Source organism: Salvelinus fontinalis, chromosome 34 (genome assembly GCF_029448725.1).
Source record: "Salvelinus fontinalis isolate EN_2023a chromosome 34, ASM2944872v1, whole genome shotgun sequence".
NCBI classification, from domain to species: Eukaryota; Metazoa; Chordata; class Actinopteri; order Salmoniformes; family Salmonidae; genus Salvelinus; species Salvelinus fontinalis.
Window position 1 is genome coordinate 19,249,796 of NC_074698.1, and position 23,460 is coordinate 19,273,255.

The 23,460-nt window shown below is 47.0% G+C and overlaps 1 protein-coding gene across 3 annotated transcripts; it reads left to right on the top strand.

The window, feature by feature from the left end:
• Positions 1 to 95: 95 nt before the first annotated feature.
• LOC129833403 (tectonin beta-propeller repeat-containing protein 1-like) lies at positions 96 to 23,227 on the top strand. Of its 3 annotated transcripts, XM_055897980.1 has the most exons (25): positions 96 to 186; positions 1,685 to 1,917; positions 2,059 to 2,244; positions 2,526 to 2,648; positions 5,129 to 5,251; positions 6,057 to 6,231; positions 6,485 to 6,588; positions 6,720 to 6,821; positions 12,887 to 13,014; positions 13,542 to 14,014; positions 14,769 to 14,872; positions 15,033 to 15,188; positions 15,476 to 15,628; positions 16,138 to 16,295; positions 17,704 to 17,840; positions 18,510 to 18,603; positions 18,717 to 18,813; positions 18,963 to 19,042; positions 19,152 to 19,208; positions 19,284 to 19,458; positions 20,713 to 20,848; positions 21,428 to 21,520; positions 21,808 to 21,914; positions 21,984 to 22,109; positions 22,293 to 23,227. In XM_055897980.1, exons 2-25 carry the CDS (start codon positions 1,693 to 1,695, stop codon positions 22,587 to 22,589), a joined length of 3,609 nt encoding a protein of 1,202 aa, XP_055753955.1. In that variant the 5' UTR covers positions 96 to 186; positions 1,685 to 1,692; the 3' UTR covers positions 22,590 to 23,227. The 3 variants fall into 3 exon arrangements, with proteins under 3 accessions (XP_055753955.1, XP_055753954.1, XP_055753956.1); XM_055897979.1 differs by having other exon boundaries at positions 21,808 to 22,109; XM_055897981.1 differs by lacking the exons at positions 96 to 186; positions 1,685 to 1,917 and having other exon boundaries at positions 2,114 to 2,198; positions 21,808 to 22,109.
• Positions 23,228 to 23,460: the final 233 nt, after the last annotated feature.

Genomic DNA, 23,460 nt, shown 5'->3' on the forward strand with positions numbered 1-23,460 from the left:
AAAAGACGAGATTCGGGACACCTGCAGAATGTTAGCCAATCCGAGTAACAGTTCCTCCATTTCCTGTTGTGGATTTGGAACGAGACATACCTTCAGAATGGGAATAAAAAGCGGACAGAATAGAATAATCGGGTGGATGATTTGTCCCACTAAATGCAGCTAAACCTACAAGAACGGGGAAAGAGAGTAAGTAGGGCATTTGAACCTCTATATTGCTGTTGTAACGGAATATTGGATGATATGTTCGGGGACAGGACGAAAGTGGAGTCTATCAAGTCAGTGACACTTTGCAGGACAGGACTAGATGCATTGAAGTTGTCATGTTTTGCTGTTTGTCATCACCTCAAACCACAGTCAGTTGCCCGAAATATTCCTATTTCAATTTTCCTATTAATATTGAATTTCTTTCCAGGCTGGGGTGCATCAACATGCATGGCAGGTGTCCGGTTTTAACGCACCTGGGTGTCTGATATCATGACGCGTCTTATCAGTGACCATTGACAACCGTTGATCGGTTTTCGTTATTCAGGTGCAAGCAGCTCCTTACTCCGTTATTCCTCGGTGCATTGGCTATGAAATCTACACAACCAGGCTACTCTAAACTGTTTAAGCAGCCTGCCCACACTGTTGACAGCATATAATTGGGACCGATGACACATCCAATTTTCCCATTCCAGTATTTATAGTGTTAGTGTTCCCACACGGCCGTATCTCCACGTTACAGCACGTGTTTACCGGAGATGAAGGCGACCACCTGTGGTAATTAGCTGTGTAGATGCTCCAAACACCTGTGTGTAGGCCCAACGGAAGAAGGCCGCGAGAAACGTGTTATAACTGAACAATACTAGAGGCTTCAACTGTGATAAAGCCGTTTAAAACAAGCGTACAGTAAGTGTATATTTTGCATTTCTAAAATGTATTTTTGATATGAAAGTAAATGGCTTTGTTTCTAGAACCGTATCACAATTGAGAATCGATTCACATGGCTGCCAGAGCCAGTCTACCTCCTGATAATAACAAGGTACTTGGACCCTAAGGATTAACGGTAGGCTCGCCTACACTCCTTAAGAGCACATTCTTGGGCTAGTAGGTAGGCTACTGGAAAGACAAAGATGACTGTGGAGAAAACAAATCTGCTGACCGCTAAGCCAAAGATTTGTATAACTAACTCAAGATAGACTAGACTGTCGTTTCCAATGGGAGCAAATTAATCATAGTGGGCAGAGCCAAGCACGAGCTACCGAGATCCTATTTGCGTTTTCTAGCATGTATTTGCATCTTTCCGTTAGGGAACGCCTACTATGTGAAGTGCAAGTGTGCAATAACTCTATAAAACTTAGTTCCCTCTGTTCTTAACAGATTTTAGTTTTGTGAACAGAACTGTATTCCGATCAAATGTTTAATCAATGAGTTAGCAGAATGCTGGCTAAAATCCGTTTCCCTCCATCTTCTCCCACTGCCTTGGCTTCCTCACGTCACCACATTTGGTGGTGAGTGGAAACGCTAACCTCAATGCTTCAGATTTATACAACCGGTGAAACATCTGGCTCATTATTCTAACTGTGGCTAATCTAATCAGTCCATTAAGAGTCTAGACAACGCTCAGCACAGAGCATTGTTGTGTTACGGTAATGGCCGGGCCAGTGTGGTGAGAGGATTATAAACTGCCCGTGTTTATCATCAGGCCCCATCATGTCCAGCTCGCTCCTATGGGCAGTGGACGTATACGGGAAGGTGTACAGCCTATCCACCACCAGAGGGCGCTGGGAGCGTGACGAGGACACCCTCCTGGAGCTAAAGCGCGTTACCGCTGGACAGAGGTGCAGCTGGGGAATTGGCTGTGACCACCATGTTTACCTCAATATCGACCCTGGGGAGGTGCCAATTCGCTATCGAGAGGAGACCTATGAGAACCAGGTATTGTGATAATGCCATGTCACCTTTGCCAACATTTACTTATTTAAAAATGTGTGTGTGTGTGCGTGCCTGCATATGCACGTGCTTGCTTAGTGTCTGCGTGTTCAATTGTACTTCACAAAACTGTTTGTGTGGTTTCAGAGGTGGAACCCAGTGGACGGCTTCACTGACGTGCTGCTGCCCACTGACCGTTGGGCCTGGAGTGACCTCACAGGGGTGACCGCCCAGCCACTGCACAGCTTTCTGTTGCCCTCAAACAGCTGGGAGTGGGAGGGGGACTGGTACGTTGACCAGGTCTGCGCTGGAGGAGACCCCACTGAAACTGGGGTGAGAGACTGGAAGTTGGAACGCAAACTATTGCGCAACAAGTCTGGGGTAGCAGGCTTTGAGGTGCTCAATAGCACTATGGAGTGCATCTCAAACGATACCCTATTCCCTAGTGCACTACTATTGATCAGAGGCCTATAGCCCCTACTCAAAAGTAGTGCACTCTAAAGCCTTGGATTCATTAAAACACACTGCTGTTGATTGAGATGGGCCAACTGCTGACCTCTGAACTCTTTGACTTGTCAGCTTAATTGTGTGTGTGTGTGCATTTGTGTGTTTAGGGCTGGGAGTATGCAGTGGACTTTCCTGCTAACTTCTCCAGAGAGAAGAAGTGGAACTCATGTGTTTGTCGCAGGCGATGGATTAGAGACAGGATATACAAAGCCAGAGGCTCTTGGACCAAGGTACAGTATGTTGGCCCACAACATGACTTGATTTGGTCCTCTTCACCTAATTGTGAGCAAATGTCATCCACCATTAGTTTCTGTGTGAGATCTTTTTCCGAGCCTGGTCTATTTGTCAAATCAAATCAAAATCAAATCAAATTTATTAGTCACATACACATGGTTAGCAGATGTTAATGCGAGTGTAGCGAAATGCTTGTGCTTCTAGTTCCGACAATGCAGTAATAACAAGTAATCTAACCTAACAATTCCGCAACTACTACCTTATACACGCAAGTGTAAAGGGATAAAGAATATGTACATAAAGATATATGAATGAGTGATGGTACAGACGGCATAGGCAAGGTGCAGTAGATGGTATAGAGTACGGTATATACCTATGAGATGAGTACTGTAGGGTATGTAAACATAAAGTGGCATAGTTTAAAGTGGCTAGTGGTCCATGTATTACATAAGATGGCAAGATGCAGTAGATGATATAGAGTACAGTATATACATATACATAAGAGATGTGTAATGTAGGGTATGTAAACATATTAGGTGGCATTGTTTAAAGTGGCTGGTGGTACATTTTTACATAATTTCCATCAATTCCCATTTTTAAGGTGGCTGGAGCTGAGTCAGTTTGTTGGCAGCGGCCGCTAAATGTTAGTGGTGGCTGTTTAACATTCTGATGGCCTTGAGATAGAAGCTGTTTTTCAGTCTCTCGGTCCCTGCTTGGATGCACCTGTACTGACCTCGCCTTCTGGATGATAGCGGGGTGAACAGGTAGTGGCTTGGGTGGTTGTTGTCCTTGATGATCTTTATGGCCTTCCTGTGACATCGGGTGGTGTAGGTGTCCTGGAGGGCAGGTAGTTTGCCCCGGGTGATGCGTTCTGCCGACCTCACTACCCTCTGGAGAGCCTTACGGTTGTGTGCGGAGCAGTTGCGGTACCAGGCGGTGATACAGCCCGACAGGATGCTCTCGATTGTGCATCTGTAGAAGTTTGTGAGTGCTTTTGGTGACAAGCCGAATTTCTTCAGCCTCCTGAGGTTGAAGAGGCGCTGCTGCGCCTTCTTCACGACGCTGTCTGTGTGGGTGGACCAATTCAGTTTGTCCGTGATGTGTACACCGAGGAACTTAAAACTTTCCACCTTCTCCACTACTGACCCGTCGATGTGGATAGGGGGGAGCTCCCTCTGCTGTTTCCTGAAGTCCACAATCATCTCCTTTGTTTTGTTGACGTTGAGTGTGAGGTTATTTTCCTGACACCACACTCCGAGGGCCCTCACCTCCTCCCTGTAGGCCGTCTCGTCGTTGTTGGTAATCAAGCCTACCACTGTAGTGTCGTCCGCAAACTTGATGATTGAGTTGGAGGCGTGCATGGCCACGCAGTCGTGGGTGAACAGGGAGTACAGGAGAGGGCTCAGAACGCACCCTTGTGGGGCCCCAGTGTTGAGGATCAGCGGGGTGGAGATGTTGTTACCTACCCTCACCACCTGGGGGCGGCCCGTCAGGAAGTCCAGGACCCAGTTGCACAGGGCGGGGTCGAGGCCCAGGGTCTCGAGCTTGATGACGAGTTTGGAGGGTACTATGGTGTTAAATGCTGAGCTGTAGTCGATGAACAGCATTCTCACATAGGTATTCCTCTTGTCCAGATGGGTTAGGGCAGTGTGCAGTGTGGTTGCGATTGCGTCGTCTGTGGACCTATTGGGTCGGTAAGCAAATTGGAGTGGGTCTAGGGTGTCCGGTAGGGTGGAGGTGATATGGTCCTTGACTAGTCTCTCAAAGCACTTCATGATGACGGAAGTGAGTGCTACGGGGCGGTAGTCGTTTAGCTCAGTTACCTTAGCTTTCTTGGGAACAGGAACAATGGTGGCCCTCTTGAAGCATGTGGGAACAGCAGACTGGGCTAAGGATTGATTGAATATGTCCGTAAACACACCAGCCAGCTGGTCTGCGCATGCTCTGAGGACGCGGCTGGGAATGCCGTCTGGGCCTGCAGCCTTACGAGGGTTAACACGTTTAAATGTTTTACTCACCTCGGCTGCAGTGAAGGAGAGCCCGCAGGTTTTGGTAGTGGGCCGTGTCAGTGGCACTGTATTATCCTCAAAGCGGGCAAAAAAGGTATTTAGCCTGTCTGGGAGCAAGACATCCTGATCCGCGACGGGGCTGCTTTTCTTTTTGTAATCCGTGATTGACTGTAGACCCTGCCACATACCCCTTGTGTCTGAGCTGTTGAATTGCGATTCAATTTTGTCTCTGTACTGGGACTTAGCCTGTTTGATAGCCTTGCGGAGAGAATAGCTACACTGTGTGTATTCGTCTTGCCAACACACGCGTGACAATGACCATAGAATTTGGGAAGACAGCACAAACCGTTCTAGGACCAGGCTAGGAGATGCCCACTGAAGGCTAAATGCACTCCTGTAGGTATTACAATACCTCCAGTGAATATACTCTCGTTTTAACAGTTCCTCTCCTGACTGTACCCCCTCAGATCCCCTTGGACCACCCCAAGCAGCCCCCTCTCCCCCTCAGTGACATTAGCTGTGGAGGCTGGGAGATGAGTGACGAACCCGGGCGATATCACTTCCTGTGGGGTGTGTCCCAACAAGGACAGGTCAGTGTGGCTGATCCACCACAGGTTCTTCTGCTATGATGTTTCCTGTGCCTTAATTCACCTGCATACAAACCAATTCTTCACACACGTTGACAATACCTTTCAAATGTAATGTTGCTCACCTTCATGTTTTGTACAAACTCGCACACTCAGACCTGCATATCTTAATGATGATAACCTAAAAACGTAACATAATCTCAGTGTTGGCAACTTGGTAAGGTGTCAAATACAGCACACTAGACCATTGTGCAGTTCAAATATTTGGCCACTAGAGAGCAGCATTACTCCAGCCATTGTCAATGGATTGCTTAACTTGGTCTTAGACTGTTCTTCATCTTTTACATCCAGTCTTGATCTACTATTCAAGGAATCTCTCAGCATACCATCCTCTATAGCGATAATATGTGAACATATCTTCCATTTACACCACTATAAATATAATGGACTGAGGTCAACGTCACTTACATCAGTGAATGTGAGACTTTCAAAGCAGCGGTTTTCTAAGTTTGTCATATGAAGTGCTTATATGCGAATGCTTTGTGTTCCTACCTTCACTAAATGTTGTTTCAGTCATCTTTTAATTATCATCAAATTATAGTAAAAATCTGCGCACACAGTAACTGAACTTCATTTGCATTTCAACCAGAATGTCTTAACTCTTGTAACCCTCAAGAGTTGAGAACACAAGTCTTGAGTGGTAATGTGGACACACTCACTCACGATAGTGTGATAACGACTAAGGCCCAGGGAAAGCTGAGTCAAGAACAGTTTAGACTAACCATGGCAGTGTTGCCTCCTCTCTCAGGTGTGGTTCAGGAGTGGCATCCTGCCACTGGTCCCTGAGGGCCAGTGTTGGGAGGAGGTGGAGGCCCCCAGGGAGGTGGCCCAGATCTCTGCCGGACCAGGGGACTTGCTCTGGGCTGTACTCTGGGACGGACAGCTACTGGTCCGCACGGGCATCTGCCTGGACAGCCCTACAGGTATGGAGTGATATTAGGTCCACACAACCATCTTCTAGTATACTGATGATGTATTTGGCTATGTGTAAGGGATCATGTAGACCATGACTTGTTGGATGTGAAGCTAGGTAAAAGTTGTGCTCTTTTGGCATATTTTACGCTTTTGTCCTATACGGCAGGTTTCCTCTAAAAGAACCCTGTTAGGTCAACTTTCTTGTCCTTTTATTGATTTTACACAATGACAGTACAAATAGTTTCTCTACTACCCTATCAGGTTCCTCCTGGGTGGTGGTGGATTCTCCCCCAGTAAAGGAGGGCGGAACCATCCATGTTGCTGTGGGGGTCAGCGTGGTGTGGGCCGTCACTAAGGACTACAAAGTGAGACAACATCCACCCCTTCCTGAACTTGTCTCCTAACCAGGAAGGACTCTGGGCCCTGTTGTAGTCTGTAGAGCAGTACAGTAGCCTCTCCTACAGAGCAGATCTATAAAGTGTGTGTGTGTGTCCAGGTGTGGTTTCGGCGGGGGGTGAACTCCCATAACCCCTGTGGCTCAGGATGGATCAGCATTGGAGGGGAGATGATGATGGTGGATGTGGGACTCAATGACCAGGTGAGACAACAGGGGATTTACATACACTAGATGAGACAACACAGGGGGTTTACATACACTAGATGACTAATAGGAGTGCTGTGTTGAAGCCACTCCCCCACATTGTAAAAACTATTTTGGAAGGTATAGAAATGCATTTATTAATGTGTACATTTGTTTTTGCCACGTTATTCTATTAAAGACACCTTAATTAATACTTTAAAATGATATTATGCAAGCTAAACATAAAAATATATATTTTTAAATTCCCTTAAAGTCAATTATTTTGAGATTACTGATGTTACTGTCCCCACTAAAACAAAATCATTAAATGCATGTAATTTTGTCCTTAACCTTTAATTGAAATACTGTAGAATTTCATTAATTCCCATGAAGCGCTCTTCCTACTGGGGAGTACCAATATGGCCGACCGGTGGCTTCCAAGTCTCTCAATGGCCAATACATAGCATCAGCATTCCAGGGTTTATATACATCATTGCACAACACACATCAGGACAATTTCTTTTCTGGTATATTGACATTTAGAAAATAGGACAAGATACTGATCATTACAAGACTTGCTGGTTCTCCTCTCTCAATGGAGAGTGCTGGTTAGAACCTTAGAAGAGATGTGTTTGGTCGGGGGGCTCTCATCCTCTGTGACAACCGAGTTCTGATTACAGTACCATTCTCTCATGTCGCTTTGATGATTAAGCATAATTAGATCCTGCACACATACCGTTCAAGTCCTGGTCTGCCCCTTCACCTCCTCCCCCTTCTTCCCTAGCCCAGGTCCTGGCATTCCCAGCCTTGACCGATTCACATTTCCCTGGTGGTGTATTTCTGTACAGGGCTGGAGTTGAAGTCAGGGTGGAGGTTGAAGGGGCTGCTGGCTTTGTTTCCCTCTGCTGAGTCTGAGAGGAGTTGCTAGTACAGCAAACTCGCCCCTCTGCCCTCCAGTCTCCATTCTCTCTTCTCCTTTCTACCCTTTCTCCCGTCTCCACCCCCTCCTCCTCTCCTAGGCGTGGGTGGTATCCAGCTTGTCATACCTTTGTAATCCAATGGTTAGCAATGCTAATAAGTAAATGTACAATTCCATAGAGAATGCATTGCATTGCTAACATTTTTATAGTCTAACCTAAAGTATTTGCAGGACAGACTTCCCAGCTCAAAGATATACAAGTAACAAAAAAATGCTACAGTTTGCTGTACGCTCAAAACAAATATTAGACGGTAAGGCTGTTGATCCAGGAGGGGTTTCTCTCCTGTTACCAAGATAAACTGGATTTTTGGAAGAAGCTAACTATCTTATAAATTAGCAAACCAAATGTACAACTGCAGAGCGTTTAGCACAGTGGTCACCAACCGGTTGATCACGTTCGACTGGTCGACCTCCAAAGCATTCCTAGTCAATCACCAAACATCTCTGTAAAAAAGCCAACGATAAAGCCTTGCTTGCCTATGTTTTTTATTAGATGTGCCTGATTCAGCAGCTCTAGTGCCGGGAAGTGTTCCCATTTTGAACCATTTCATGTGTCTGAAGGTAGAACTCCACCTACCCGGCAGGCCCAGAGGGCAAATAAAGTGCACCTGTTGGCTAACCTCTGGCCAATCAGATAGCACAGATGACCGTGTGTGCACAGTTTCCTCGAGCCATAGACGGTTAAAAAGAAGCCTCGAACGCACAGCAAGTTGCTGCTTTGAGATTTTATAACCATGACTAGCGAGAGAGTCAATGAATATAGCAAAGAACTGCAAAGAACTGCTGTTTTTTTAGTAAGTTTTTAAGTTGTTCAGCACTGTCAACATTTTGTTCAACACTTTTCTATAAGCCATAAAATGTGCATTCTCCCTACTTCCACTCACGTTACAACCAGCACTGCAGCTGCAATGAATGAGTATAGCAAAGGGTTTCCATAAGCTTGCATTGTCATTATTAGTGGCTTGTCTCTTTTAATATCAATAAATATTTCACTTTCTCTGGTCAGGAGTAACAAATTTGGTGCATGAAGCAGAAATAATGCAATGTGACTTAAGTTTCGCTATCAGCTGGAAGACTGTCCTTTTCTCAGCAGAGGGGGAGAGAGGCAGCCTCACCGCTGCCTCTCACCTGACTGACTGTCAAATGCAGGCCATCAGTCCAGTAAAAAAATCAAGCTAATTATTATGCTCACTCAGCTGTCTCACAAGTAATACAACAAATGATCTATTATTAGGCTAACCACTAGGCTACCTGCCGCCCCAATAACAACATTGGCAGAACAATTCAAGCATAGCCAATAAGCGGTGATAAGCCTATAGCTTACTGCACAAACCTCGTTGCTACAGAACTGTTTTTAATTGGTTAATGTTGCAAAGGCTTACGTTAAGTCATGTTTAAAAACAATAAGGTGATCTTGACTCAAAGGTTGGTGACCACTGATTTAGCACAATTTAGATGGTTAACCTAATAGTTGTAAGATATCTAGCTGGCAAACTGTTAGTTGTGAATTCCATACATACTGTAACTAGATCACCTGGTTTGTGCTACACAGCAGTGAATAACTCACAAGTCTCTGGTTGTTGTGCTTGTAAACAAACAACACATGACTGGGGACTACCAGTAAGCTTCATAATGAAGAATGCAATCTTCTTTAGCTCCTAACATATTGCAGAAGTTGACTGCAGGTATTTACTTAAAAATAGCTACAAATATTCAAATGTACTGAGAAAAAAAACCTTCAAATAGTTATTGAAAAATAACTGTATTGAAAAACCATCCCGGAGTATATACGGTATACTGCTAAAGCCTAATTTCTCCTGTCTCTCGTTTTTCCCCCCCCCCCCCCCCCCCCCCTCATGATTCACCTGTCTCTCCTCTCCTACCCTCCTCTCCTGTCTCTCTTCCCCCTCCTCTCTGAAACAGGAGCCTTTCTCCGCTACACTAACCAGCGGCCCCAGCCCAGCCTTATATATCCTTGGCCTATATTCTGAGTGCCATATTGGACACAAGCTAATTTGAGTAGGGCAATACATCATAGCCCATATTTCAGTCCTGTCCCAGAGTTATGGATGCCACTTGTATTAGATGGCACTAGGGTTAAATGGCCTTTTAAAGTAGTACTTGACGCAGGCCTTTGGGTCAGTCTATATTGGTTTTTACTGTATCTATATTGTATTTTTACTATATCATAATGTATTTTTACTGTGGCCATATTGTACACTGCTCAAAAAAATAAAGGGAACACTTAAACAACACAATGTAACTCCAAGTCAATCACACTTCTGTGAATTCAAACTGTCCACTTAGGAAGCAACACTGATTGACAATACATTTCACATGCTGTTGTGCAAATGGAATAGACAAAAGGTGGAAATTATAGGCAATTAGCAAGACACCCCCAATAAAGGAGTGATTCTGCAGGTGGTGACCACAGACCACTTCTCAGTTCCTATGATTCCTGGCTGATGTTTTGGTCACTTTTGAATGCTGGCGGTGCTCTCACTCTAGTGGTAGCATGAGACGGAGTCTACAACCCACACAAGTGGCTCAGGTAGTGCAGTTCATCCAGGATGGCACATCAATGCGAGCTGTGGCAAGAAGGTTTGCTGTGTCTGTCAGCGTAGTGTCCAGAGCATGGAGGCGCTACCAGGAGACAGGCCAGTACATCAGGAGACGTGGAGGAGGCCGTAGGAGGGCAACAACCCAGCAGCAGGACCGCTACCTCCGCCTTTGAGCAGGAGGAGCACTGCCAGAGCCCTGCAAAATGACCTCCAGCAGGCCACAAATGTGCATGTGTCTGCTCAAACGGTCAGAAACAGACTCCATGAGGGTGGTATGAGGGCCAGACGTCCACAGGTGGGGGTTGCGCTTACAGCCCAAAACCGTGCAGGACGTTTGGCATCTGCCAGAGAACACCAATATTGGCAAATTCGCCACTGACGCCCTGTGCTCTTCACAGATGAAAGCAGGTTCACACTGAGCACATGAGCACATGTGACAGACGTGACAGAGTCTGGAGACGCCGTGGAGAACGTTCTGCTGCCTGCAACATCCTCCAGCATGACCGGTTTGGCGGTGGGTCAGTCATGGTGTGGGGTGGCATTTCTTTGTGGGGCCGCACAGCCCTCCATGTGCTCGCCAGAGGTAGCCTGACTGCCATTAGGTACCGAGATGAGATCCTCAGAGCCCTTGTGAGACCATATGCTGACACATGCACATTTGTGGCCTGCTGGAGATCATTTTGCAGGGCTCTGGCAGTGCTCCTCCTGCTCAAAGGCGGAGGTAGCGGTCCTGCTGCTGGGTTGTTGCCCTCCTACGGCCTCCTCCACGTCTCCTGATGTACTGGCCTGTCTCCTGGTAGCGCATCCATGCTCTGGACACTACGCTGACAGACACAGCAAACCTTCTTGCCACAGCTCGCATTGATGTGCCATCCTGGATGAACTGCACTACCTGAGCCACTTGTGTGGGTTGTAGACTCCGTCTCATGCTACCACTAGAGTGAGAGCACCGCCAGCATTCAAAAGTGACCAAAACATCAGCCAGGAAGCATAGGAACTGAGAAGTGGTCTGTGGTCACCACCTGCAATCACTCCTTTATTGGGGGTGTCTTGCTAATTGCCTATAATTTCCACCTTTTGTCTATTCCATTTGCACAACAGCATGTGACATTTATTGTCAATCAGTGTTGCTTCCTAAGTGGACAGTTTGATTTCACAGAAGTGTGATAAACTTGGAGTTACATTGTGTTGTTTAAGTGTTCCCTTTATTTTTTTGAGCAGTGTATTTTTACTATATCATGTATTTTTACTGTGGCCATATTGTATTTTTACTGTATTGTGTTCAACTGTTCTCTGGCATATATCCAACTTTACGCTCAACCCCCTAGAGTCTATTGATGTGTTGGTGCATCAATCTAAGTAACATAATAAATTAAGTCCTCATCAAAATCCATCAGTTTATACAAGAAATATCTGCATGGGCTGCGTCTCATTCCGCCTGTCGTCCTTCCGCATATGCGGTGGAAAGTGGTAGAGCTACAGCTCTCAGACCAGGAGACATCCTGAAAATCTGTCTTCTCGCGAAAACGTCTGCAGCATCCAACCGGTTTGGCCTATAAACTAATATGACCACTCTATAGAAAGGGGAGACTCACCAACACGATGGTGTTCTTACAAGTGTCACGGGACTCGACGCTGATGTGACAACTTTTGTCTGCTACAAACTACTGACCCCAGTGTAGAAAGGGGAGAGTCATGAACATGGTGTCAGGGGACTCATCTAAACGTAACCCATACAAATGAATGTAAGGATGGAGGTCGTTTTGTGCCAACAAATAGACTTAGAAGTAGTCCAGCCTCGGTGGGGGTGGGATGTTTAGGATAACACTTTGTTTATGAAGAAGTAGTCCAGCCACGGTGGGGGTGGGATGTTTAGGATAACACTTTGTTTATGAAGAAGTAGTCCAGCCACGGTGGGGGTGGGATGTTTAGGATAACACTTTGTTTTATGAAGAAGTAGTCCAGCCACGGTGGGGGTGGGATGTTTAGGATAACACTTTGTTTATGAAGAAGTAGTCCAGCCACGGTGGGGGTGGGATGTTTAGGATAACACTTTGTTTATGAAGAAGTAGTCCAGCCACGGTGGGGGTGGGATGTTTAGGATAACACTTTGTTTATGAAGAAGTAGTCCAGCCTCGGTGGGGGTGGGATGTTTAGGATAACACTTTGTTTATGAAGAAGTAGTCCAGCCACGGTGGGGGTGGGATGTTTAGGATAACACTTTGTTTATGAAGAAGTAGTCCAGCCTCGGTGGGGGTGGGATGTTTAGGATAACACTTTGTTTTATGAAGAAGTAGTCCAGCCACGGTGGGGGTGGGATGTTTAGGATAACACTTTGTTTATGAAGAAGTAGTCCAGCCACGGTGGGGGTGGGATGTTTAGGATAACACTTTGTTTATGAAGAAGTAGTCCAGCCACGGTGGGGGTGGGATGTTTAGGATAACACTTTGTTTATGAAGAAGTAGTCCAGCCACGGTGGGGGTGGGATGTTTAGGATAACACTTTGTTTATGAAGAAGCCTTTTATATATGCTTTATTTAAAGGTGTGGGGAGTTGGAGAGGACCGTGGGCTGTACTTCAGGAAGGGTGTCACGCCATCGGAGCCCAGTGGGAGGGGCTGGATACCTGTTTCTGCCCAATGGGGTCACAGCAAAAAGATGGTCCAACCCAGGTCAGTTACATACAGAGAATGCTCACTTTCCATTTTTTTTGCATTGTATTAGATTTCATGTATTTTGTATGCTGACGTCTCAAAATAACTATCCATGTAAATGGCCATATCATCTTGTAAATGCCTGGACGCTCCTTCAGTTTCATAAACGGACATGCATTTCAAAGAAATATACAGCGGTGCTGGCTAGACCAGCTAGATGGTCCATATTGGGTGGACCAGAATGTTTGGGTGGTGATTAGATGTCCATGTGACACGTCTAGTAATTAGATTTAGCCACAGGCATTTTATTGCTCAGAACCACCCGCTGGCCGCCAGTTGGGGAACACCGGTGTATATGTTCTTAACAATTACTGTACACAAGACGGAGATGCAGTTTAATTCTGATAGTTCTGTCATGTTATCAAATGATTTACTGAACTCTTTGGCTGTCACAAACATACTGTATGTGTGTCTTTGTGTGTTGTGCATTTATACTCATATGAGTGCCCCCCCCCCCCCCCCCCCCTTCCATCTCTGTTATTCAGTGCTGGCTGTGGGTTCGGGGGACAGCTGACCAATGCTTCCCATGGCTCTGTTCTGACCTGCGAGGACTCAGGGGACACAGAGCTCCTCCTCACCACCACCCCCCCAAGGCCACAGGACAACCCCAAAGCCTTCATCCCCACCAGTGACAGCTTCATCTCCAGCCTGGTGGCTGACCGTGAGCCCCTGAGGACCCCCACACCCTCCCCCAAAAAGCCACCCCAGGGGAAGGACAGCGAGGCCACCCCAGCCCCGATGTGCAATGTAGACCTGGAGGCAGCCCAGAGCCCCCAGGGAGAGGCATCTTCTCTAGGCAGGGCAGGGGACGTGGGACCCCCCACCTCAGTGGCCACCTACCCCCTGGGTCTGGAGTCTCTGGGTTTGGGGGAGGAGGACGGGCCTGTATGGGCCTGGATCTCTGGCGGAGGCTGTGACGTGGACCATACAGCTCAGGTGACCTGGCTCAGGCCTGCAGGTACGGAGGAACAGTCACCAGCCTATCAGAATTTTCAGACCACTACCTAAAGTATGAAACGCACCAAGAATCTCACTGCTGATAGACTGCCGATAGGTACTTATCACAGTGGGAGGCCGTTCCTTCTCTTGCTAGAACAAAAGCGGTACCTGCTGCGTGCCGACCCGCTAGCAACAAACCTACCAATTCTACTTGTAGAATCACAATGCTCGTCAGTGGTCAACAACTTGACTTTGAGCCAATCAGAGAGCACGAACCCTCATGTGGGGGAGCCACCAACAAAAAAACGTCCATGGATGAGCCGCTAGCTGACTAGTGGGGGCTATTCAGCAGGATAAATGTCCCAAAAAAGTAAAACCTGCAATGTTTTGTAGGAGCTCGAGGTGAGACACCATCCGTCAGCGCAATTTTAGCCTCTGTTGTGCTAGCTAGCGAATATGCTAACGCTAGCTAAACATTTGGCTATGGGCTGGCACTGGCGGCATGGGATTATGGAGAGTGAATTCGTCATCTTGCTAGGTATTGTCTGTGTGAACACTTAGAGATTGACTGCCGACACTGTTCAGAGGCAGGTAAACGTTACAATGTTACCGGTGTGTCTGAGCTCTACCTAACTTCACTTAACTAGTTAAATAGGCTACTTCTATTAGTTTTTCCTGGTGAAGTCACATGGTTAAGGAAAAATCATTTTCCTGATATCTCTATCAAACTCTTATATGACTTGTTTATCCTGTCTGTTATCTGTGTGCACCAGACCCATGCTCCACTGCCCTGTCCATCACCCCTGTTGAACCAGAAGCCTCGACGGCTAGGAAGGCCGAGACCACCACCAGTAAGGAGCCAGTGGAGAGAAGTGCGGTAAGACTTCACGTTCTCACGTTTAGTCTTGTGACAGACTGTTAATAGTTTAACATCACTGATTCTTTTTTTTAGGAGTCATGATTTTGCTGAGGTGATGCTAGAAGTAGGGACAGTGACTTTTTAAATGGAGTTGTCTAATGAACACTGTACGGGTCAGTCTGTGTGGGTGAGGAAGGGCAGCATGCGCTGGTGGAGGGACTGGAAGCCCTATCGCTGGGTGGATGTGGGCGTGGCCCTGGAGCAGTCCACCAACGTCAATGACAAGAGGGATGCCATCTTCTTCATCTACTTCACCCAGTATGATGAGAAGAAGGTGAGGGAGACTCAATGACACTCAAAGTCCTTAAACATCCATCCATCCTTCCTCTCTTCATTGAAGTAGTCACTGAATAGAAATGACTGGAGAGGTGAAAGCCATGTTGTGGAGCCAATGTCTTTCTCACCTACAGTATCTAAAGAGTAGATACCTACTACTCAGAATATACCGCTATGCCACTGTACTGCTTTGAATTGTTCAATCATTTTCATTTCTAGATTGGTTGTCAGTGGTCAGAATTTATCCACTTTCTCCCTCTCCCTCTGTTTCTCTATCTTTCTCAGTACCTCCATGTGTTTATAAGTGATGTGACGGTGCTGGTTCCTGTGCTCAAGGAAAACTCCCATCATGCCTTTGCGGTGTACACGTCAGATAGCACAAAACAAAGATGGCCGCTGATCCTGGCTGCACAGACTGAGAAGGACATGGCTGACTGGGTAGGTCTGGAAAGGCCTCCATTCAGATAGAAACAGCACATATAATGTTTTGAATAGAGAATGGATAGATATTCTAATGCTATTTATTTTATTTTTATACCTAGATTTTTTTTAAATCCAAATTCAAAACATTTTAAAACAGCCTTCACGTTAACTTCCCAATTGAAGTAGCCTTGCCAGAGATAAGAGATTAGGGCTGAGTCCCAAATGGCACTCTATGGGCCCTGGTCAGAAGTAATGCACTACATAGGGAATAGGGTGCCATGTGGGGCACTACATAGGGAATAGGGTGCCATGTGGGGCACTACATAGGGAATAGGGTGCCAGTACAGTACTTATCATAAGAGAGGATACCAGATACTCTAGAAAGTTTCACTGTTGTCCACATGCAATGTAAAGCCTTTACCTAAAACCACTTAGTAAATGTAGTCCAGTAATATTACTATTATCCATCTGGACTGTACCATTGGCCATGTCTCTGAAGGGGTGTCATTGTGTTTCCTGTGCAGCTGTCCCTGTTGGCTGGGTGCTGCTGCGAGGCCAGAGGGATCAGGGGAACCCCCTCCCGACAGGCCCTGTGGTCAGTCACCTCCAAGGGGGACGTGATGGTCCACGAGCCCTCTCCCTGTCTGGAGGCCCCGGCACACACCTTGCCCTGTGACATGATGTGAGCTTTACCTTAACCAACATACCACACATTGAGCTTTACCTCTACCGACACGCCACACATTGAGCTTTACCTCTACCGACACGCCACACATTGAGCTTTACCTCTACCGACACGCCACACATTGAGCTTCACCTCTACCGACACGCCACACATTGAGCTTCACCTCTACCGACACGCCACACATTGAGCTTCACCTCTACCGACACGCCACACATTGAGCTTCACCTCTACCGACACGCCACACATTGAGCTTTACCTCTACCGACACGCCACACATTGAGCTTTACCTCTACCGACACGCCACACATTGAGCTTTACCTCTACCGACACGCCACACATTGAGCTTCACCTCTACCGACACGCCACACATTGAGCTTCACCTCTACCGACACGCCACACATTGAGCTTCACCTCTACCGACACGCCACACATTGAGCTTCACCTCTACCGACACGCCACACATTGAGCTTTACCTCTACCGACACGCCACACATTGAGCTTTACCTCTACCGACACGCCACACATTGAGCTTTACCTCTACCGACACGCCACACATTGAGCTTCACCTCTACCGACACGCCACACATTGAGCTTCACCTCTACCGACACGCCACACATTGAGCTTCACCTCTACCGACACGCCACACATTGAGCTTCACCTCTACCGACACGCCACACATTGAGCTTCACCTCTACCGACACGCCACACATTGAGCTTCACCTCTACCGACACGCCACACATTGAGCTTCACCTCTACCGACACGCCACACATTGAGCTTCACCTCTACCGACACGCCACACATTGAGCTTCACCTCTACCGACACGCCACACATTGAGCTTCACCTCTACCGACACACTCAGTTCTCTCTCCTTTTTTCATCCTTGCTCTTTTCAACAATGATTTGTCAAGTGATCTTTCTATCATGCTCCCCTGTAGCGCCCAGTGCAGAGCAGCCACTTACACACTGTAGCATGTTCCTTCACTGCTTTAAGGCCAAACAACCATGTACCTCTGTTCTTGCACTCATATAGCTAACACTTTGGATGTCCACTGTTGTTTGGCTAACATAACTCTCCTGACGTCGATCGTAGCTACTACTAATCTGCTAAAACAATGCTCTTATCTCTGCTAATCTTAAGCATAGTGCTAAGCTCTAACTTCTGTCTTATTGCTAACAATTGGTGCAAGTGTGTCTGTCTCTTTTGCTGGATGCTAACCACAGGTGGCTGGTGGCACCTTCATTGAGGATGACGGCCTCATACTAATGGCTGGAACGTAATCAAGCACATGGTTTCCATGTGTCTGACACCACTCCAGATATTATGAACCGCTCGTCAGCCTCCTGTGATGCTAACGCTGTCTGGGCGCTAACTGCTAGCTGTACTGTCTGGTCCTGGTACAGGTTTTGGCTGCAGGTCCCGGGCCACCTGCGCTGTGTAGAGTCTAACAGTCTGGGTGTGGTGTGGGGGATCGGGTATGACGGCACCGCCTGGGTCTACTCTGGTTCGGGCAGCGCTGCTGGGGAAGAGCCCCCTCAGGGTAATAAATGACCCCACAACTCAGTCTTCCAGGCCACCACAGTCTTGGGTTGTGTTCATTAGGTACCAAACGGACGAAAACGGACTACCCAGACTTGTCCAATAAGAAACACTTATTTTCAATTTACTTTGCAAAAAAAAAACATTTTCCCTTAATGAACATGCCTGTGATGGTTTTCAATCATTTCTTCCATGTAGCTGAAGTCATTGATTGACCTTAATTAAAGATGCAATCCAGCAAACACTGAGTACGGTTCTTGAGGACTCAAGTAGTTCACCCTTGCCTTAGACCGTGCCTTTGCTAGTCCACCCTATAAGCTTCTTTCACCTTTAAACTTTAAGCTTCTTTACCTTCAACCTACAGTAGGTTGACAGTAACAAAGATTATGACAAGTTTCGATTCCATGTGGAAACTGTTAGAAAATAAACAGTTATGGGATATTAGAATCCTCCTGTTTTAACCTTTGTCATCTTCAACCTGTTTCTACAGCCAAAACAGTCAAATTACAAAGTGTTATAGCTAAGTTATATTTTAATACACATAACTCCAGGTATAAAGTAACAATTCAAAGTAATGTATTAGAGAACTATATAGTCAATGGCCTTATTACTGATGAATAACTTAAATCAGACTTATTATAGCAGAGTTGTGCCTTTCCTCTGTTTGTAGGAGACAGGGGCATCCTGCCCACACAGACAGATGGAAGGACTGTGTACATCTTTGAGAACCAGCGATGGAACCCCATGACCGGATACACAGACAAGTACTAGGATCTGTCTCACGTGACTGTTGGCTGGGTTGTAATAATGTCCTAGACACTTCCGACTGCTCCTCTACAGGTCAGTGTGTGTAAAATACACTTTGCCACCCTTGCAGGCTTCTCCCCACAGACCGGTTCCCGTGGAGTGATGACAATGGTTTTACAGAGTGCACCAAGTCCACCACCCACCCACCCTCGCCTCAGTGGAGCTGGGTAGGTAGTCCTAGTCCCTGAACCCCTACACCCTCAAACCTCTTGTTACAACTAACACACAGTCCAATGTTGTATTGAATGTAACTGTATGTTGACTTGTTAATGTTGTACTCTCCATCTCAACATGAAACATGCCTCTGCTTTGCCAGGTGACAGAGTGGGCTGTCGACTTCGCTTTCTCAGGAGGGACAGACAAAGAGGGGTGGCAGTATGCAGCAGACTTCCCTGTGTAAAATACATATATACATTCATATCTGATCAACCCTATATAATGGCGAACACTTATCTTAGAAAAAGTAAAGTGTGTTGATTGACTGTGTTCTGTGTCTGTCATGTAGGACGTTTCATGGCAACAAGAGCCTGAAGGACTTTGTCAGACGTCGGCGCTGGGTCAGGTATAGTCTCACTCACTCAAACATGTCATTAGGAAGAGGATGATGATGATGATGATGTTTGTTGTTTCCACACAGGAAATGTAAAATCACCCTGACTGCCCCATGGCAGGAAGTCCCACCCATCCCCCTAAGTGACATCACAGTGTTGCCGTCCCTGGCTCAGAGCAGTATGGAGCAGGTCCCAGTCTGGGGCCTCAGTGACAAGGGGGACGTCCTGTGTCGCCTGGGGGTCACCCCCCAAAACCCTGCGGTGAGGAACACACCCAACCTGGGACTTTAACTAAAGACACTCATTACTACATCACAGAATAACATCCTCTTTGCTTGAACAAACATCACTGTTATTCTTCTATATAACAGAGTTCAGCACCCTCTTCTTCTGAGAAGGCTTTCCACTAGATGTTGGAACATTGCTGCAGGGACTTGCTTCCATTCAGCCACAAGAGCATCTGAGGTCGGGTGTCAGGCCTGGCACGCAGTCTGGGGTTCAATTCATCCCAAAGGTGTTCGATGGAGTTGAGATCAGGGCTCTGTGCAGGCCATTCAAGTTCTTCCACACCAATCTTGACAAACCATTTCTGTATGGACCTTGCTTTGTGCACTGGGGCATTGTCATGCTGAAACAGGAAAAGGCCTTCCACAAAGTTGGAAGCACAGAATTGTCTAGAATGTCATTGTATGCTGTAGCGTTAAGATTTCCCTCCACTGGAACTAAGGAGCCCGACCCATGAAAAACCACCCCAGACCATTATTCCTCCTCCACCAAACTTTACAGTTAGCACTATGCCTTTGGGCAGGCAGTGTTCTCCTGGCATCTGCCAAACCCAGATTCGTCCATCGGATTGCCAGATGGTGAAGCATGATTAGTCACTCCAGAGAACGGGTTTCCACTGCTCCAGTCTAATGGCGGCGAACTTTACCCCATTCCAGCTGATGCTTGGCATTGCGCATGGCTATCTTAGGCTTGTGTGTGTGACTGCTCGGCCATGGAAACCCATTTCATGACGCTCCAGACGAACAGTTCTTGTGCTGATGTTGCTTCCAGAGGCAGTTTGGATCTCGGTAGTGTTGCAACCGAGGACAGATGATTTTTACGTGCTTCAGCAGTCCCGTTCTGTGAGCTTGTGTGGCCTACCTCTTCGCGGCTAAGCCGTTGTTGCTCCTAGACGTTTCCACTTCACAATAACAGCACTTACAGTTGACCGGGGCAGCTCTAGCAGGGCAGAAATCTTATGAACCGACTTGTTGGAAAGGTGGCATCCTATAACAGTGCCACGTTGAAAGCCACTGAGCTCTTCAGTAAGGGCCATTCTACTGTCTTTGTACTCAATTGTATACACAGGTCAGCAACCGGTGTGGCTTAAATAGCTGAACCCACTAATTTAAATGCGTGTCTACATACTTTTGACAATGTTTTGTTGCTAGTACTGTAAATATGTTCTATTACATTCTGTGGTGCTGTCCTGTTGATTTGATCATGCTATCTCTGACCATACCATCCCAGGGTTCCTCGTGGCTCCACGTGGGTACTGACCAGCCCTTCAAGTCCATCTCCATCGGGGGAGGTCACCAGGTGTGGGCCATCGCCAGGGACAGAGCTGTGTTCTACAGGGGCTCAGTGTCCGCCAGCAACCCTGCAGGTGAGACCCAAATGCTGGGGAGGTTCTTCTGAGATGCTGGATAGATATGGATGGCCTACAGTGCTCTATGACTGAAATACACAACTACAAATACATTTATTTTTGAAAGCACATGATGGCCTGTTTCCTAGACACAGATCACTGTAAGGCTAGTACTGGACATACCACTCATTATACTCTATTCCAGGCGGTGTCAGAGGAAGGCCCTAAAAATTGCCAAAGACTCCAGCCACCCTAGTCATAAACTGTTCTCTCTGCTACTGCATGGCAAGCGGTACTGGAGCACTAGGTCCAAAAGGCTTCTTAACAGCTTCTACCCCCCCATAAGACTTCTGCACAGTTAACCAAATGCCCCCCCCCCCCCTTGTTTTGTTTGCACTGCTGCTACTCGCTGTTTATTATTTATGCAGTCACTTTACCCCTCCCTACATGTACATATTACCTCGACTAACCTGTACCCCCACACATTGACTCGGTACCGGTAACACTGTGTATTGCTTCATTATTTTATTGCTGCATTGTTGGTTAAGGGCTTGTACGTTAGTCAAGTAGTTTTAGTTGTTTGTCATTGTCCTGCAGGAGAGTGTTGGTACCACATCCCTTCCCCACCCAAACAGAGCCTCAGACAGCTGTCTGTAGGGAGAACCTCGGTCTACGCCGTGGACGAAAACAGTGAGTAGCCACAACCTGTGGGTCAGCTCTTTCAATGCTTGCTTTGCAGGAGAGCTGCTCTCTGGTAAGTCAATGAAGGAATGTATTTAATTGACAGGGACGGTGCACATTAATCAACATCAATGTAAATGTGCCTGGATAAGGAAAACGTATATTTCCATCTGTACTTTCAACCGTAATCCCTAGATGGATGAATCGACAAGCAAGATCAATGTTTCCTAACTAATGGAATATTTAGTTAACTCTCTCCTGGCCACTGTTCTCCCCTGCTGTGTGTGTGTGTGTAGGTAACCTGTGGTACAGACAGGGCCTGACTCCCAGCTACCCCCAGGGCTCAGCCTGGGAGCTCATCTCCAACAACGTGACCAAAGTCTCAGTAGGACCTCTAGATCAGGTTAGTACAATGCTTTTTTTTTGTGCTACTTTTAGTGGTAAGTTAACTTATTTTCTACTTCAATACCAGGTATGGGTGATAGCAGACTGGGTCCCAGGCTGCCCCAGTGAGCTGTCTGTCCCTGGAGCTGTCTGTCACAGGCTGGGGGTGGGACCTATGCAGCCCAAGGGCCAGTCCTGGGACTACGGCATCGGGGTGAGTCATTACCAACTTGGTGTTCGCTCCAAAAACATTGGCCGTGTCCCAAATAAATCACTACTTTTTATCAGAGGCCTATGGGCCAGACATTGTACAGTATCTGAAATACCTCCATTAAGATGGTAATGGAACAGATGTAATGCAAGATGTCACGTTAATGTGAAGAACGCTGTCTTTCAGGGAGGATGGGAGCACATCAGTGTGAGAGGGAACTCCACAGAGGCTCTACGTGCCAACCCGGCCCTTACTGGATCCACCCCCCGTAGCCCACTCCCTGCCAGGCCAGTCCTTACTGGATCCACCCCCCGTAGCCCACTCCCTGCCACCCCGGCCCTTACTGGATCCACCCCCCGTAGCCCACTCCCTGCCAGGCCAGTCCTTACTGGATCCACCCCCCGTAGCCCACTCCCTGCCACCCCGGCCCTTACTGGATCCACCCCCCGTAGCCCACTCCCTGCCAGGCCAGTCCCTTACTGACGCCACCCCCGCGTAGCCCACTCCCTGCCAGGCCAGTCCTTACTGACACCACCCCCCGTAGCCCACTCCCAGCCAGGATACCTTTGTCACAGGAGAACGGGAACTCTGTGGGTCTGTAGGGTCCCTACTAACCCGCCCCGTTCCTACATCTCTACCCACAGCCCTGTGTGTGCCTGATTCCATTTCCAACCCTGGTTGCACATTTTTGCTACAACCCAGCACAAACATGGTAATGTTGGTCTAAATGTGAAGACCATGAATTGGTTGGATATTTAAATCACTTAGTGTTAGGCTGAAACATGTTGGCCACCTTTGACCCAGCACTGGAAGTATTAGTGCTTCTGTCAGTTTATCCAGTCCACATTCTGTGAAACTTAGTGGCAGGTGATAGAAGTAGCTAGGGTGAGAAATGGAACCAAGCCTGTGTCCCATACCAAGACACTGACTGCCTACGCCACTCCCTTGGACCTCCGTGTAGTCTTGCTTTGTATGATTTTGTTTTGGCTTTCTCATTTGCCTAGTTGACACACTACCTTCTCATCAAGGTCTATGTATGCGTTAGCATTTATTTTTTGGTTTACTGTCATCTTGGTTTGGCCTGCATGATGTTTGCAATAGCTTTTTCAGAACTAAAAATATCAACTCTGGGCTTCCATGACAAGGATTATTTAATCAGTCAATTTGCAACCAGATTTTTTTCCTCAGATGGTAGTAAATAATACGAATGAATAGTATCTATTTGCTGTGTTATGTATTGTTACATCCAGAATGTTATTAATAGGACCAGGAGTTCTTTCTGCTCAGGTCACATGATCTGCAGAAGCTCCAGGCTCTAGTTATGACATCCCTGGTGGATTACTTCAGTATTCCA